This window comes from Pochonia chlamydosporia (assembly GCF_001653235.2).
Source record: "Pochonia chlamydosporia 170 chromosome Unknown PCv3seq00008, whole genome shotgun sequence".
NCBI lineage: Eukaryota > Fungi > Ascomycota > Sordariomycetes > Hypocreales > Clavicipitaceae > Pochonia > Pochonia chlamydosporia.
Genome location: NW_019154043.1, coordinates 321,482 through 334,598, shown reverse-complemented (window position 1 = coordinate 334,598; position 13,117 = coordinate 321,482). Strand labels below are relative to the sequence as shown.

General features: G+C 48.9%; 5 protein-coding genes across 5 annotated transcripts; 1 reads left to right on the top strand and 4 right to left on the bottom strand.

Moving 5' to 3' along the window:
• Nucleotides 1-209: 209 nt before the first annotated feature.
• Nucleotides 210-1,983, bottom strand: VFPPC_16758 (MFS sugar transporter; the record flags this gene model as incomplete). Its single annotated transcript, XM_018294511.1, has 6 exons — nucleotides 210-394; nucleotides 466-831; nucleotides 894-1,460; nucleotides 1,517-1,581; nucleotides 1,635-1,883; nucleotides 1,937-1,983. The coding sequence occupies 6 exons, from the start codon at nucleotides 1,981-1,983 to the stop codon at nucleotides 210-212; spliced, it is 1,479 nt and encodes a 492-aa protein (XP_018138575.1).
• Nucleotides 1,984-2,719: 736 nt separating this feature from the next.
• On the bottom strand, nucleotides 2,720-5,362 carry VFPPC_06806 (glycosyl hydrolase; the record flags this gene model as incomplete). Its single annotated transcript, XM_018285779.1, has 1 exon — nucleotides 2,720-5,362. The coding sequence occupies one exon, from the start codon at nucleotides 5,360-5,362 to the stop codon at nucleotides 2,720-2,722; it is 2,643 nt and encodes an 880-aa protein (XP_018138576.1).
• An 85-nt stretch (nucleotides 5,363-5,447) lies between these two features.
• On the bottom strand, nucleotides 5,448-5,948 carry VFPPC_16759 (hypothetical protein; the record flags this gene model as incomplete). Its single annotated transcript, XM_018294512.2, has 2 exons — nucleotides 5,448-5,750; nucleotides 5,811-5,948. The coding sequence occupies 2 exons, from the start codon at nucleotides 5,946-5,948 to the stop codon at nucleotides 5,448-5,450; spliced, it is 441 nt and encodes a 146-aa protein (XP_018138577.2).
• Nucleotides 5,949-7,304: 1,356 nt separating this feature from the next.
• On the top strand, nucleotides 7,305-8,796 carry VFPPC_14115 (WD domain, g-beta repeat domain-containing protein; the record flags this gene model as incomplete). Its single annotated transcript, XM_018291885.1, has 3 exons — nucleotides 7,305-7,342; nucleotides 7,398-7,566; nucleotides 7,633-8,796. The coding sequence occupies 3 exons, from the start codon at nucleotides 7,305-7,307 to the stop codon at nucleotides 8,794-8,796; spliced, it is 1,371 nt and encodes a 456-aa protein (XP_018138578.1).
• Nucleotides 8,797-8,888: 92 nt separating this feature from the next.
• On the bottom strand, nucleotides 8,889-11,228 carry VFPPC_14116 (sugar hydrolase; the record flags this gene model as incomplete). Its single annotated transcript, XM_018291886.1, has 1 exon — nucleotides 8,889-11,228. The coding sequence occupies one exon, from the start codon at nucleotides 11,226-11,228 to the stop codon at nucleotides 8,889-8,891; it is 2,340 nt and encodes a 779-aa protein (XP_018138579.1).
• Nucleotides 11,229-13,117: the final 1,889 nt, after the last annotated feature.

The following is a 13,117-nucleotide window of genomic DNA, read 5'->3' as shown; positions in this document are numbered from 1 at the left end:
CAAGGCTGGTTGTTTGGCGGAAAAGTGTCACCGAATGCCCACTAATGGAGATTAGCTTCTCATTTGGGTTTAGATTCGTATATGCTTCCCCTTCCCCGTCTTCCTTACCCCGACTTCTTTACCCCGTCCTCCATATTTCGTACTACTTTAGAGCCTGATGCGTTATTTCGTGACAGTCATTTCTGTGCTGTTTCCGCCTTGGGAACTGTCTAGGCGACCCCGTCATGGTTGCCGGTGTCCTCGGCCGCCGCCTTGGACGCCACTTTCTCAATGTCTGTGGGTAGATTTCCCAATGCTCTATCCCCAAACATCAAGTCGATTTCTTCTAAAGACTTGCCCTTGGTTTCCTCAAACATCACTATAAGCGTGGGAAGAGTTACGACGAGATTGAAAGCTAGAATCGTTAGTGAAAACGGACGAATAAACCTCGCATAGTTTGGCGTACACGACGCAGTTGCTACATACCAACGAAGACAAAGTAGAACTTCCAGCCAAGGTCTCCTAGGGCGATCGGGCTGACTTGTGCCCAGAACGTACTCACAAGCCAGTTGCCAATACCAGTCGCGAATGCACAGCCCTTGCCGCGGATTTGATACGGCATCACTTCTGACATGTATGTCCAGGATACAGGTCCGAATGACAGCGAAAAGATGATGCTAACACTGAAGAGGAAGGCCACGCCAGCAATGCTGAGACCGTGTTTAGACCCGTCAATATTTTGGCTATTGACAACACCTTCGCAAATCAACGCGATAGTAATGGCGATAACACCGTATATAAGCGGTCGTTTCCGGCCAATACGGTCAATGAGGAATGTGATGAACACCAGGTCTATAATCCGTTAGCAATGGCGGAAATTCAATACCTAGGAATACTGGGCCGTAGTGACATACTGGCAAGCGGGCCAACACAGTTGTAGATACCGGCCACCAACAACTTTGTCTTTCCGGTAAAGCCAAGCGACTCATACATGATGGTCTGGTAATATCCAATGACATTGATCCCGGTGAATTGAGTGAACACCTGCACCAGCGTGCCCAGCATCAGTCGCCGCCTCCATTGAGGAATTCGGAACATGATGAGCCATCCTGGCGCAGTTACAGCTTTTTCCGTATCAATGGTCATCTTGATCTCCGCAAATTCAGCTTGAATCCAGTCGTTGTTACTGCCGTCAAAGTGAAGCTTTCTCAGGATACGCATAGCATCCTCCAAACGATCTGTTGCAATAAGATGCCGTGGAGATTCTGGTAACCAGAGCATACCAACACAGAGCAGCGCCGACGGCAAAGCCTGGAATGCTAATGGAAATCGCCACTGGAAGGACGACGAATCGGGCATCTGATGGGAGCCGTAGCCGACCCATGTCGAAACAATGAAGCCAACTCCAATCATTTGCTGGGCGATTCCAACGATTAGGCCACGGATCTTTGGATGAGCGCACTCGGACTGATACACGGGCACTTGTACAGTTAGTAGTTTACACAAGCTCGGAATAAAATGTGAAGTGAGGACTCACCACTCATGGATAGGAGTCCAACGGCAAATCCGGCGACGATTCGGCCCACCAACATCATGGCTAAGCTACTTTACATGAGTCTTGAGTCGTTCGGACAATACATTTGAGATGGACTCACTAGTATGCTGCCGCTTGTAAGACAGCACCTACCGTGCAGATCAACGCTCCGATGCCAATAGTTCTGCGGCGACCGTATTTATCCATAATGACACCGCCGAATAGGGCGCCAAAGACGGCACCTCCACTGAAAGTAGCATTGATCGCGCCGATGGTTGGTGATGTAGGAGTCGTGCCAAAGAAGTCCAAGAAGTTCTGCGATGCGATAACGTCCGTCATCACACCTGAGTCGTAACCGAACAGAAAAGACCTGGATACAAGTCAGAAGGCTTTTCTTCACTACTGATACATGAGGGGACTTACCCAATGGCCGCGAATATCGCAAGACCAATATTGTAAGCTTTGCCCATCGTGACTGGCAAGCAATGTTCAGTACAACTCTGCGCTGGATTGTATTGAAGAAGCAAACACCCTCACCATAAGGCGTCAGACGCTAGAATATTTGTGGGAGAGTTGTGTATAAGAACATTTCTATCAGGAATTGCTTCCCCACACCATTTTCGCCATTCCCGTGGGGATGGTCGAGTGGCATCCAGGCATAACTCCTGGGGACAACCTTGGAACCACTATACTTTACTAAATGTACCGACGGGTAAGACAAGAAATAGATGTGGTGGCGCATATCGAAACCATCAGCGCACTACATAACACACCTTGCTTCAGGTTTCCCCAGTTGTACCCGATTTTAGTAGATGAGCATCTAGATTTCCAGGCGGCATGTGGGGGACAGGGATATAAAGAGCCAAAAACAACGGTTGATAGCTCGATGCAGTCACCGGCTAAAGACAAGTCGCCTGTCTGCCGCCGGCTAAAGTCCCCCGCATTCTGTGATACAGGGAATGTATCCGGAATGATTTTCTCCTCGGGGTGAAATCCCCCGAGTTAACGAGACAAATGTAGTGATACTTTGGCTACGGAACAAGTTTAACCAACCTGATTATGATACTGCCATACTAATTGCCACTGCCTCACTCACACATCGCAGGTACGAGACCCTCTCAAACGGCCAAACTCCATTCACAAAGTGTATCATGTCGGAGTTGCTCGGTAAATACATAGGCTCTCAGTTGCTTGCTATTTACATGCCTATGCTAAAGCTACCTTACTGCTCACGACGTTCTTCCCACTAATTTCAACAGCAGCAGCACCAGAGCCGGAGGTGTCCAAAGTGATCTTTTCGTTTGGCCACAAGGTAATATAATTGTCAGACCAATTGACAGGAACCACATCGGCCCCAGCTGCGTCCACCAAGTTGAGCCGTATAAAGACTGCTGGGACAGACGACTTGTTCTCAAGAGTGACCTTCCACCCATTACCTGACTTTGCAGGCGAACCACTAACCGTGGCCTTGGCCATAGTGTTAAGAGGCTTGAAGTCGGCATACTTGGACACAGGAGTGTAGTACCAATCCGAGCCTCCCCAGTTCAATGTGTCGATACTTGTGCCGACCCAGTACACGTTGCGACTCAACACCTTACCTTGGTCGTCCGACAGCACTAGCCGCAGAAGCTGGATAGCTTTGGGACTCTTGATTGCGGTAATAGTGCCAATGTTCTTGCTCGTGTTTGGCGTGGTCGTGGCACTCATCTTAGACGATGACACTACCTTTCCATCAAGACCTACTATATCGACCGCAACGGTTCTTGCACCCTGAGCCTTGAGCGAGTGGTTGATCAACCACACTGCGCTTTTGACGGGGTCGAAAGCGGCATGCTCGATTCTTGACCCTACCTTTGTGCCGAAATATGACCCAGCGGGATGGAGGTAGTAATCGAATTGGTTCCAGTGTAACCCAGGCCACACGTTATTGAGCATCCAGTAGATCAAGCCAGTAGCAGGACGTTGAGCGTTCCACATAGCAGAATAGCCTTCATACTGAGACCTAGTAGCTTCGTAGTCCATCATCTGAGCTTTCATTAAATAGTCATCTAATGAGGTAGGAGAACCAAATCGTGCGTATAGGGCAGCGTTGTAGAGTTTCCGGTTATGAAATTGTCCGTTTGATGACGACATGTGCCATAGGCCCTTTGAAGGTGATTTCCACAGGTCATCCATGTCGGCCTTGGATAAGAACTTCTTCAAGCTGCCGAGTTCAGGGGTTCCAACACCAGAACCCAACTCAGATCCAAAGCCAAATGAAGAACCCAAGCGGTCTTCACTACCAGTTGTGTCGAACCAGTAATTAGGGGGAACCCAATCATATGGGCCGTCCATCTTCATGCCCGACGGTCCAAGTGCCTTGGGATACCCGCGCTTGGAGGCAGAGGAGATAATGGCAGCATTCCAGTCAGCTGCTTTGAGCGAGTTGAGATATAGGGCAGTAGCCTTATCATCTGGCCAGAAATCGCTTCCAACAAGGAACGCAAGAGCGCTGGGGTGCGATTGAATCATGAGTGCTTCATGTAGCATGCTTGCGTTGCCTATAACGTAATCGCTGTCGACCCATACCGCTTTGGAGCTTCCCTCGTCATTGTAACTCCATGCTTCCCACTTGTCACAGCATTCCCAGCCCGCCATGATGAAAACACCAAGACGGTCTGCAATGTCGTAGAGCTCAGGTTGTTCCATTTTGCCTTCCAAGCGGATGGTATTCATACCCATATCAAGGACATACTTGGCCACGTTCTCGAAGTAGGCGGCGTCCCATCGGAGGAACATGTCCGGAGAGTATCCTCCACCAGACACTTGGAACGGTTTCCCGTTCACAGTGAATATGGTATCAGAGTTCGAATTGACCTTGGAGCTGACTTGGCGAAGGCCGAAGTTCTTCTTTGCAGTAACATCAGAGACCTTCCCGCCCACGGAAGCTGTCAGTTGGGCAGCATAGAGTGGTTGGTCTCCCCACTGCTTTGGCCACCAGAGTTTGACGCTATCCAGTTTCACAGAAACGCTCAGTTCTTGCGTGGCCAAGGGTGCCAAAGTAAAGGACTTGCTGGCGGTCTGCTGCGAATCCCCGTCGACAACGCCTGCCAAGCTCACGGTGACGCTGGAGGACTCCAGGTTCTGGGCCGTTGCCTTCAACGTGACGGTCGCGCTGCTCCCCAGGGGCTGTGCAAGGTCATAGGCGATGCGCAAGTCTCCTAGGGCCACAGAGCCTGTCTGTTTGATCTCGACATCACGCCAAACTCCCGAGCCACTGTCCGGAGGGTAAGGATTCCAGTCAACGAAGCCAACAGCAAGGTCAACGTTGTAGTCTGTTGGGTATGTGCGGATAAGCAACGCGTTGTTAGCGGCAACAAATTTTGTAATGTCGTAGGTGTATCCGGCGTAAGACCCGGCTTGCTTCGACTTATCAGCGACCAGTTGGCCGTTCAGGTATAGGTCGGCTTTTGAAGAAATGCCATGTGTCTTGAGGAAGAAGTGCTGTCCGGTGGCCGGAACAAGCGAGAATTCTTGGCGGTAGCACCAGTTCACGCCAAACTGCGACTTGTCAAAATTCTCAAGTGTGTTAGAGAACCAGAGCTCGCTGTCCTTATACACACCGGCCTCCAGCAGGCATCCCATTAAGGTGCATCGTGAGACCGGGGCGTGATACCACGAGGAGGTATCAGCACCAGGCTTCGACAATGTTGGAGGATTGCAGTTAGATGTCTTTGATGAGGACTGAAGATCCCATTTTGGTATGGCAGCAGTTTGTCCAGCTGTAGATACCAGTGGCGGCGCAACGGCTAGGGCTTGCGCTGCAACAACACAAGCCAAGCCGATGATGGCTTGCTTGCCGTAACACATGGTTGGTGATAGTACTAAACAATAGCCAACTATGAACCACGTACACAGCCTGAGCTAGCAAAGATTATTCTTGGCACCCGTTCCTTTATGTTTCAAGAGTTATCCTGCAAGTATAGTCATTTACCCCGGAAATTTCCCCGCCTGTACCCCGGACCGGCACTGAACACCGGACGAAGCCGAACGCACAATAGGGTCGAGACCTTAGATCTAATTCGTGTACCTGTGCCTTTTCGCGAGGAGAGGTGCTAATACAGTTAGTTGCAGGTAACGTTAAACCTGGAATTACCCTATCACACCCAATGATGGATAATGTCAGCGGCATCTCATTGGTGGGTATCAAGACTCGGCACCCGATTGCGATGGCAATGATGAGTTGCATAACCTGACCCTTGAAGGTCTATCGCTTAGCTCTTCTCTCACATTTCATAGCTTTAGTATCAAAGGACGCTACTTGCATAGGTGGTTTAGTTGGCCTCATTTTGTCCACCAATCCTGTAACTCCCAAGCTGCTCCACCGATCCTCGAGATTGTCGCCGATGCAACGAATAAAGTTGTGAATAAATACGGCGAGGTTCGGCCCGACCATGGCTCGCTTAGCCAGAGATAGGGAAAACGGACTAAACCCTATGATAGAGTCAAGATTTGGCAAGTCGTCACGGTCTGTTAATCTGGGAATCTGGTTATCATGCCCCTACCCTGCAATTGGATGAGGATATGCGAATCTGACGGCAGGTAGTATCATGACTTGGAACTAGTTGTTAAACGCACTGCCAACTCACAAGCTAAACCATGTTAAATTATACTTAATATTTGAGGAAATATTGGAAAGCCATGGCTTTCTGCCGCAACTATCGTGATTCGCGGGAGTGGCCCTGCTTTCCAATTGGGACACTTGTACGATCAACAAGGTCCTGCTATCTTTGGCCTGCGAGCACAGAAAGATCTATCTCTAGTAAAGTTTCATTCGCGATCGATCTAGGAAGTGACACTTGGTCTGTCACAACGCCACAAATAAGTCGATGTGCTGTCATGGGCGCGTAAAGTGCAGCATCTCAGGCCGGGCCGGCAGAGACATTATTTGGAAGCGCTACCTTCAACAAGGCTCGGTCAACTTTTACTTATGTTCTGAGTATATTTGCAGCCCTGACTAATTCGGTCAGTTATCAAATTATGAAACTCCGTAATACGCATTGTATCGAAGAGACGGGGACTTGCTTGACCATACCTGGCCCGCCACATTGCAGTCTGGTGCCAAAATGGCGGCGCCCAAGCATAGGATTATGGGGAGCCGATTTAGAGGGCTGGAGCGTCGTAAATAACCGACTGCCTTCATGATAACATTCGTCTGCGACTAGGGATAACAGTAGGAATTTATGAACGACCTGTTGATTGTCTACTCATTGTCAGGAGTACGACTGGAGAGCTTGGTGGAAGTCGCTCCAGCGGTTCGATTGATGCCAGTAATATAGAGAGATACATACATAGAACGCCACACTGAAACGACCTCAAGCGGTGAAGCCAAGCCATTCTGTCACCCTGTTGTCTTGCCGTTTGGTCCATCAAGCTGCTATTGGACGCTGTTCCCTCTGCTACGAGACATTCGCTGCAAAAGGGCTTCTTCAATGCCTCTTTAAGAGAGCTGATTCCCACCGGAACTTTGCTGCTCGTCGTTTACGATACACGTCTGGTGTTTCCGTCATGACCGGGCATATCTCCTGCCAACACCGCCCATACCCATTCCTAATGTCAGTGCGACATCACACGCACCGAGTATTGTTCCGTGTCACACATGTCTCGGTTAATGCATGTCTCGTCACCGATGTGGAGTGGAAGCGGAAGAACCTAGAATTTGGAAAATACAAAGTCAACGAAGCCGGCCGCTACTGTTAGCGATAGCTTCGGCCGCACAAATCGTAAAATTGGACAGTGCAGTACAGCCGCCATGAGCCGCATGCTGGGTGGCCGGCAAGCCGAAGAGTTGTGCGTGTGAATCGGGAACCTGTGATGCGAAGTAAAACTAACAATCCAATTCTAGGCACAAGTCGATCATAGCACACCTTGTGGCCAACGGCAAAACGAACACTGCCGCAACCCTTCGCGCGGAGCTTGGCCTCGGAGAAGATGTATTCAATACGGCTGCAGCCAAGAAGTACGAGAGCTTGCTGGAGAAGAAATGGATTGGGGTGATGAGGCTTCAGAAAAAGGTTCCTCCATTCCCTCCATTGACCAAAAGCTTTTGCTGGCGTTGTCTAACTTGCTTCGAATGTCAGATAATGGAACTGGAGATGCAGCACACGGCTTTACAATCTGATCTAGAGGCTGCTAGAGAAGAAAATTCCAGGCCAAGCAGAGACCCTATCTCTTGGTTGCCGGACTCACCGCCACGGCATTCCCTACAGTCTCACACCGGGGCTGTCAATTGCATCGCCTTTCACCCTACATTCTCCTCAATTGCTTCAGGATCAGATGATTGCACCATCAAAGTATGGGACTGGGAATTTGGAGAGCTGGAAAGGACAATCAAAGGACATACGCAGGCAGTCAGGGACGTAGACTTCGGCAGGCCAAAGGGCGGCGTCCTTCTCGCTTCTTGTAGCTCCGACCTTGCTATCAAGTTGTGGGATCCTTCCAACAATTACAAGAACATCCGGACCATGCAGGGTCACGATCACGCCATTAGCTCCATACGATTTATACCCTGTGGCGTGGGCAACGGATTTGCGAACCTTCTTGCCAGCACAAGCGGTGATCGAACCCTAAGAGTATGGAATGTCGACACGGGGCATTGTATCAAGACACTACGAGGTCATGCCGACTGGGTACGCTCAGTTTGCCCGTCTGTCAATGGACAATTCCTGTTGTCAGCGAGCAATGACAAAACCGCCTGCTTGTGGGATATCTCTGTGCCACAAACTGAGAACATGCTCACATTAGTGGGCCATAATCAAGGCATTAATTGCTGTGCCTTGGCACCCGAAACATCGTATCCATACTTGGCAAAAATGGCGAATATTAAGACCATACCTGCGGCTAGCAGCCCTGCCGAGTTCATAGCCACTGCATCGCGAGATAGGAGCATTAAGCTGTGGGATAGGCATGGGACATGTCTGAAGACCCTCATGGGTCACGACAACTGGATAAGCAACATTACGTTTCACCCCGGTGGCAAGTTTCTGTTATCAGTGGCGGACGACAAGACCTTGCGTTGTTGGGACTTGGCGCAAGGTGGACAATGTGTCAAAGTTTTGGAGGGCTTACACACGCAGTTCATCACATGTCTTCGATGGGCGCCAGGGGCTACTAGGGATGATGTTGGTCTGAATGGCGATGGAAAACGTGTTGCGAATGAGGGGATTGCATCTTCCAAAGCACAAGTGCGTTGCGTCGTTGCTACTGGGAGCATGGATATGACGGTGAAGATATTTACGGAGTAGGTGGTATAGTTTGAAAATGATGCTGCTGTGAGGAAATACAACGTCTATGCACTAATATAGAATGTATAGAACTATATCTGTCACACATTGACCTATAGGTGCTCAATCGAAATCATCTCATCTCCTTCTAAGCTTCTCCCAGATTCGGAAAATGCGAGTCTCCCGGAGAGCATAGATGTGTCTTCTAACTCGCCGCTCGATCCTACAATGACTTCGATGGGGTTGTCTGCATTGTCCACAGTCTTGCCGACGGCTCCCGGTTGTACCTGATATAAGCATACCTCAAGATCGGAGGTATAGTCAGATGACTTGGCTTGTTCACGGTGGTTCAAAACCAGAACCGTGTTTTCTCTCACATAAAACGGCAGGGTGCCGAATCCGTGCTTCTCCTTGAACCAACCTGGTCCAACTTTGACCTCATTCGTGAAATATGAGGTCCATTTACCCTTTGGCAAGTAAAATTCTACTTCACCAGACTCTTCATAGATGGGAGCCACCATAAGTCGGGAGCCAAGCATAAATTGCCGGTCCAGCATCCAAGATGTTGGATCTTCAGGGAACTCGATGGCAACTGATCGAAGTGACAATGGTAGTCCGTATTGAATAGATTCCAACGATTCACTGTAAATATACGGCATGAGGCGGTTTTTGAGACTCGTCCACTTAGCAAGGGTTCTTGAGCACCCTTCCTCGGATTGGTCGTCATTATCAATCGTCCAGGGTACACGATACGAGTTACTGCCATGTAAGCGACTGTGGCTGCAAAGCAAGCCCATAGCAACCCATCGTTTGTAAATCCATGGCGGCGGAGAACCCTCGAATCCTCCAATATCACAGCTCCAGAAAGAGAATCCTGATACTCCCATTGAAAGGCCACCTCGTATTGACTCACCCAAGGCCTCGGGGGTCGATTCGCAATCTCCGCCCCATACCAAGGGGTATCGTTGAGTTCCAGCACAGGCTGTGCGCGCAAATAGAACAGCTTCATGCTTCCCGAATCGTTTCTGAAGAGCCTCGTATACAATACGATTGTACTCAAACGCATAATAGTTGTGCATTCTTTCCGGGTCCACGCTATTATCATGCCATTGCACGTCGACAGTAGGTATTCGCTCTCCAAAATCTGTCTTGATGGCATCCACTCCCATATCAAGCAGCTTGTTCAAGCATTCGGTGAACCAAGCCACAGCTTGAGGGTTTGTCACATCCAAGAGACCCATTCCTGCTTGCCACAGGTCCCATTGCCAGATGTCGCCGCTTTTTCGTTTAAGGAGATACCCTTTTTCTCCGGCATGTTTGAATGCCGCACCATGCTGGCCGAAGTACGGGTTAATCCACACGCAAACTTTGTTGCAGAGCCCCGAGTTCTTCATACGTGCAATTTGACCCACTGGATCAGGGAAATTCTCCGAGTCAAATTGGAAGTCTGTCCAACAGAATGCCTTCATCCAAAAGCAGTCAAAATGGAAGACATCAACCGGCGACCCCCTAGCTTTCATGCCTTGTAGAAATGATGTCACTGCGGCTTCGTCGTAGCTCGTGGTGAAGCTTGTCGTTAACCAAAGTCCGAAACTCCATCTGGGGACTTTGCTCGCCTTGCCGGTAAGAATGGTATACCTGTTCAAGAGATCTCTAGGCGTCGGTCCATAGATAAAGTACATCTTCAGTCGCTGTCCTTCCACAATAGTCTGTGTACGAGAGCATCGCTCACTGCCGATTTGTAACTCTACCTTACTTGGGTTATCTATGAACACTCCATAGCCACGACTGCTCATCCAAAAGCTGACATTCTTGTAAGCTTGATCGCTGGATGTGCCTCCGTCAGCGTTCCAAAGGCAGACGGTCTGGCCAACTTTATTCCAGGCACCAAATCGCTCGCCTAACCCATGGATTGATTCACCAACTGAGAGATTCGTCTGCAGAAACTTGTACTGCTTAAAGTCCTTCATGGAAGCCAATTGCATTGGTGTACTTGGTGCAGGACTGTAAGCAAAGCCCACACTTCGGTCCTTCAAGGAAGTCAGCAACTTGTTGTCCTCGGTGCCATGGAAGCTGATATCGAAGATTTGTGAACAAGTTGTTGCAGTCACTGACAAAGATCCCGACTGCAAAGTTGTTGCGCCACCATTCTTAACAATGAGGCCTTTTGCTTCTGGTCTCCCGTCCGGGAAGAGTTCGAAATGTGGTCCTTTGCGTTGTTCGCCTGCCCAATGCGTTGCCTCGAGGGAAATGACTCCATCAAACTCGGCTTGTAGGTCAAGTGTCACGGTGGGCTGATTTAATGTGTCGCCTCGTGAACGAATGCATTTTGTCGGACAAAGCAGGCTCATGCGTTGCTCTTGTTCAGACACTGTGACATTGTAGACCTCTTCAGCATACTCAGTCCGAGCACATTCGGCGGGCAACCACATGCCATCGCGCAATTGTACCATGGTGTATTCGTTAGGTGGATGTTTCGATTCTTTGAAGATAGTTGGCTTGATTGAGCTCTGGAGAGCAATTCATATAGTCCCGATATCCGTCGGACGATTAAAAACCCGAAGGAGTTTCTAACTCCTGAACTGATCTCTCTAGAAATGCGTTCTTACCCCACATACCGGAGTCATCTGCAAAAACATTCAAGATCTCTCATAACTGATCAGTGAAATCCATGTGCTAAACTTACGGGCTATTCTCCATCAGTCTAAGGTGAAGATCCCCGCATCGGAGCCAGTATCCATGTCGCATTTTGCCTAAATCTAAGCATCATGCTAGTCTACGTCCGTAAATGCTCGGTGGCAGCTTGCACGACGAGCTTCTATCACCGGAGAAGCGCGAGTTCCATTGAGGCTAGTCTGCATGGTGGCACATTGGGAACGAAATTTACAGTCGCAGATGCCGAAAACCAGAGAGCTTGGTGAGGGTTGAGCCGAAGTGGCAACATTGAAAGGATGAATGAACAAAAGATAGGGGCGGTAAGACGAGCCCAAGAGTCATGGGATCTATGCAACATCATAAAGTACTTAATATGCTACATTCTATCAGTTAGATTGATTGGCAGAGGTGGCTTGTTCGCTATATTGTGATATGCTGCTACTATTTTAAGCTCCTGTTTGCCACGCAGCCAAGCATAATACTCGTACCAAGTTTCTCAAGATTGGTCAAAATTTACTAAATTTGTAACGCATAAATTTCTTGAAACAAATGCTAGCGCTATTTCGTCCGATTCAGCCTTACCCATGCCACTCATCTACTCATAATCTAAGGTAATGCTACAATTTCTGTTTGATCCTCTGGGGGCTCCCCGACGGAGGGGTGGATAGTGTTCGGACTCTTATGACGCTTTGAAGACCTGATCGGATAATAGTATGCCCAAGAACATGTTCCTTACTATGGGGACAAGTCCATTCGTTGTACTTAGCATCTCTTGCAAGTGGCATCTAGAGCAAGCATAGATAGCGATTCAGAAAATTGTTTCAGTCCTACATAAATGCATAATTATGGATAATACTGCGTGCTATGGCATCAACTTTGGCACCATCTTACTCCGAAAAATCGTCAAGTGCTCACGAGGCTAAGACTGTGCGTCTTCGAAATTCACTTCGGTCATTCGAATATATAATCTAACCTCGATCCTCGACTGTAGCTAATACCATCCAAGCAATCATCTCAACAATCAATTCCTGTGCCCAATTAGCATTTCATTCACATCCCCACTATTCTTAACATTTCCCTTCTTATCCTCAGCAAAAATGAAGTTCTCAGTCGCTTTTTCTGCCGTCCTCTACGGCCTTGCGACAGCCAGCCCGGTAATGGAAGAAGGCTTGGGAGAACGGGTGAGTGCCCCAGTGAAAAGCGTTTTCTGACTGTCCCCATGTGATGCGGTGGGCGTTGTCGTGAGACGACATACTACCACTAATCAACACTTGTCTGGTCGATGAACGCGTGCTAACGCCACTTGGAACTATAGGGCGCGAATTTGGTGCGAAGCCCTGTTGTGCCTCGACCAGGGGATCTCCCGGAGAAGGACTGTCCAAGCGGGGTATTGTTTGAATGTTTAAAGGTCAGAAAGAATACGGCGATCAAGCGCAGTCCCATTGTGCCTCGTCCAGGGGATCTTCCGCAGAACAACTGTGCAGAGGGTGAAGTGTTTGATGTACTCAGGCAGAGATGCTTAAAGGTCAGGAAGAACCCATTTGCGTCATAAATCTGCTTTCAGAATTGGTAAGTGTTCTTTTCAGAAATTCTAGGTATATCTCTAGTGGTGATAGCTAACCTACGACAGGCATTTATAACAAGAGTACACAAGTGGTGTAAGAAACCTTGAGTCGATGTATGGAGT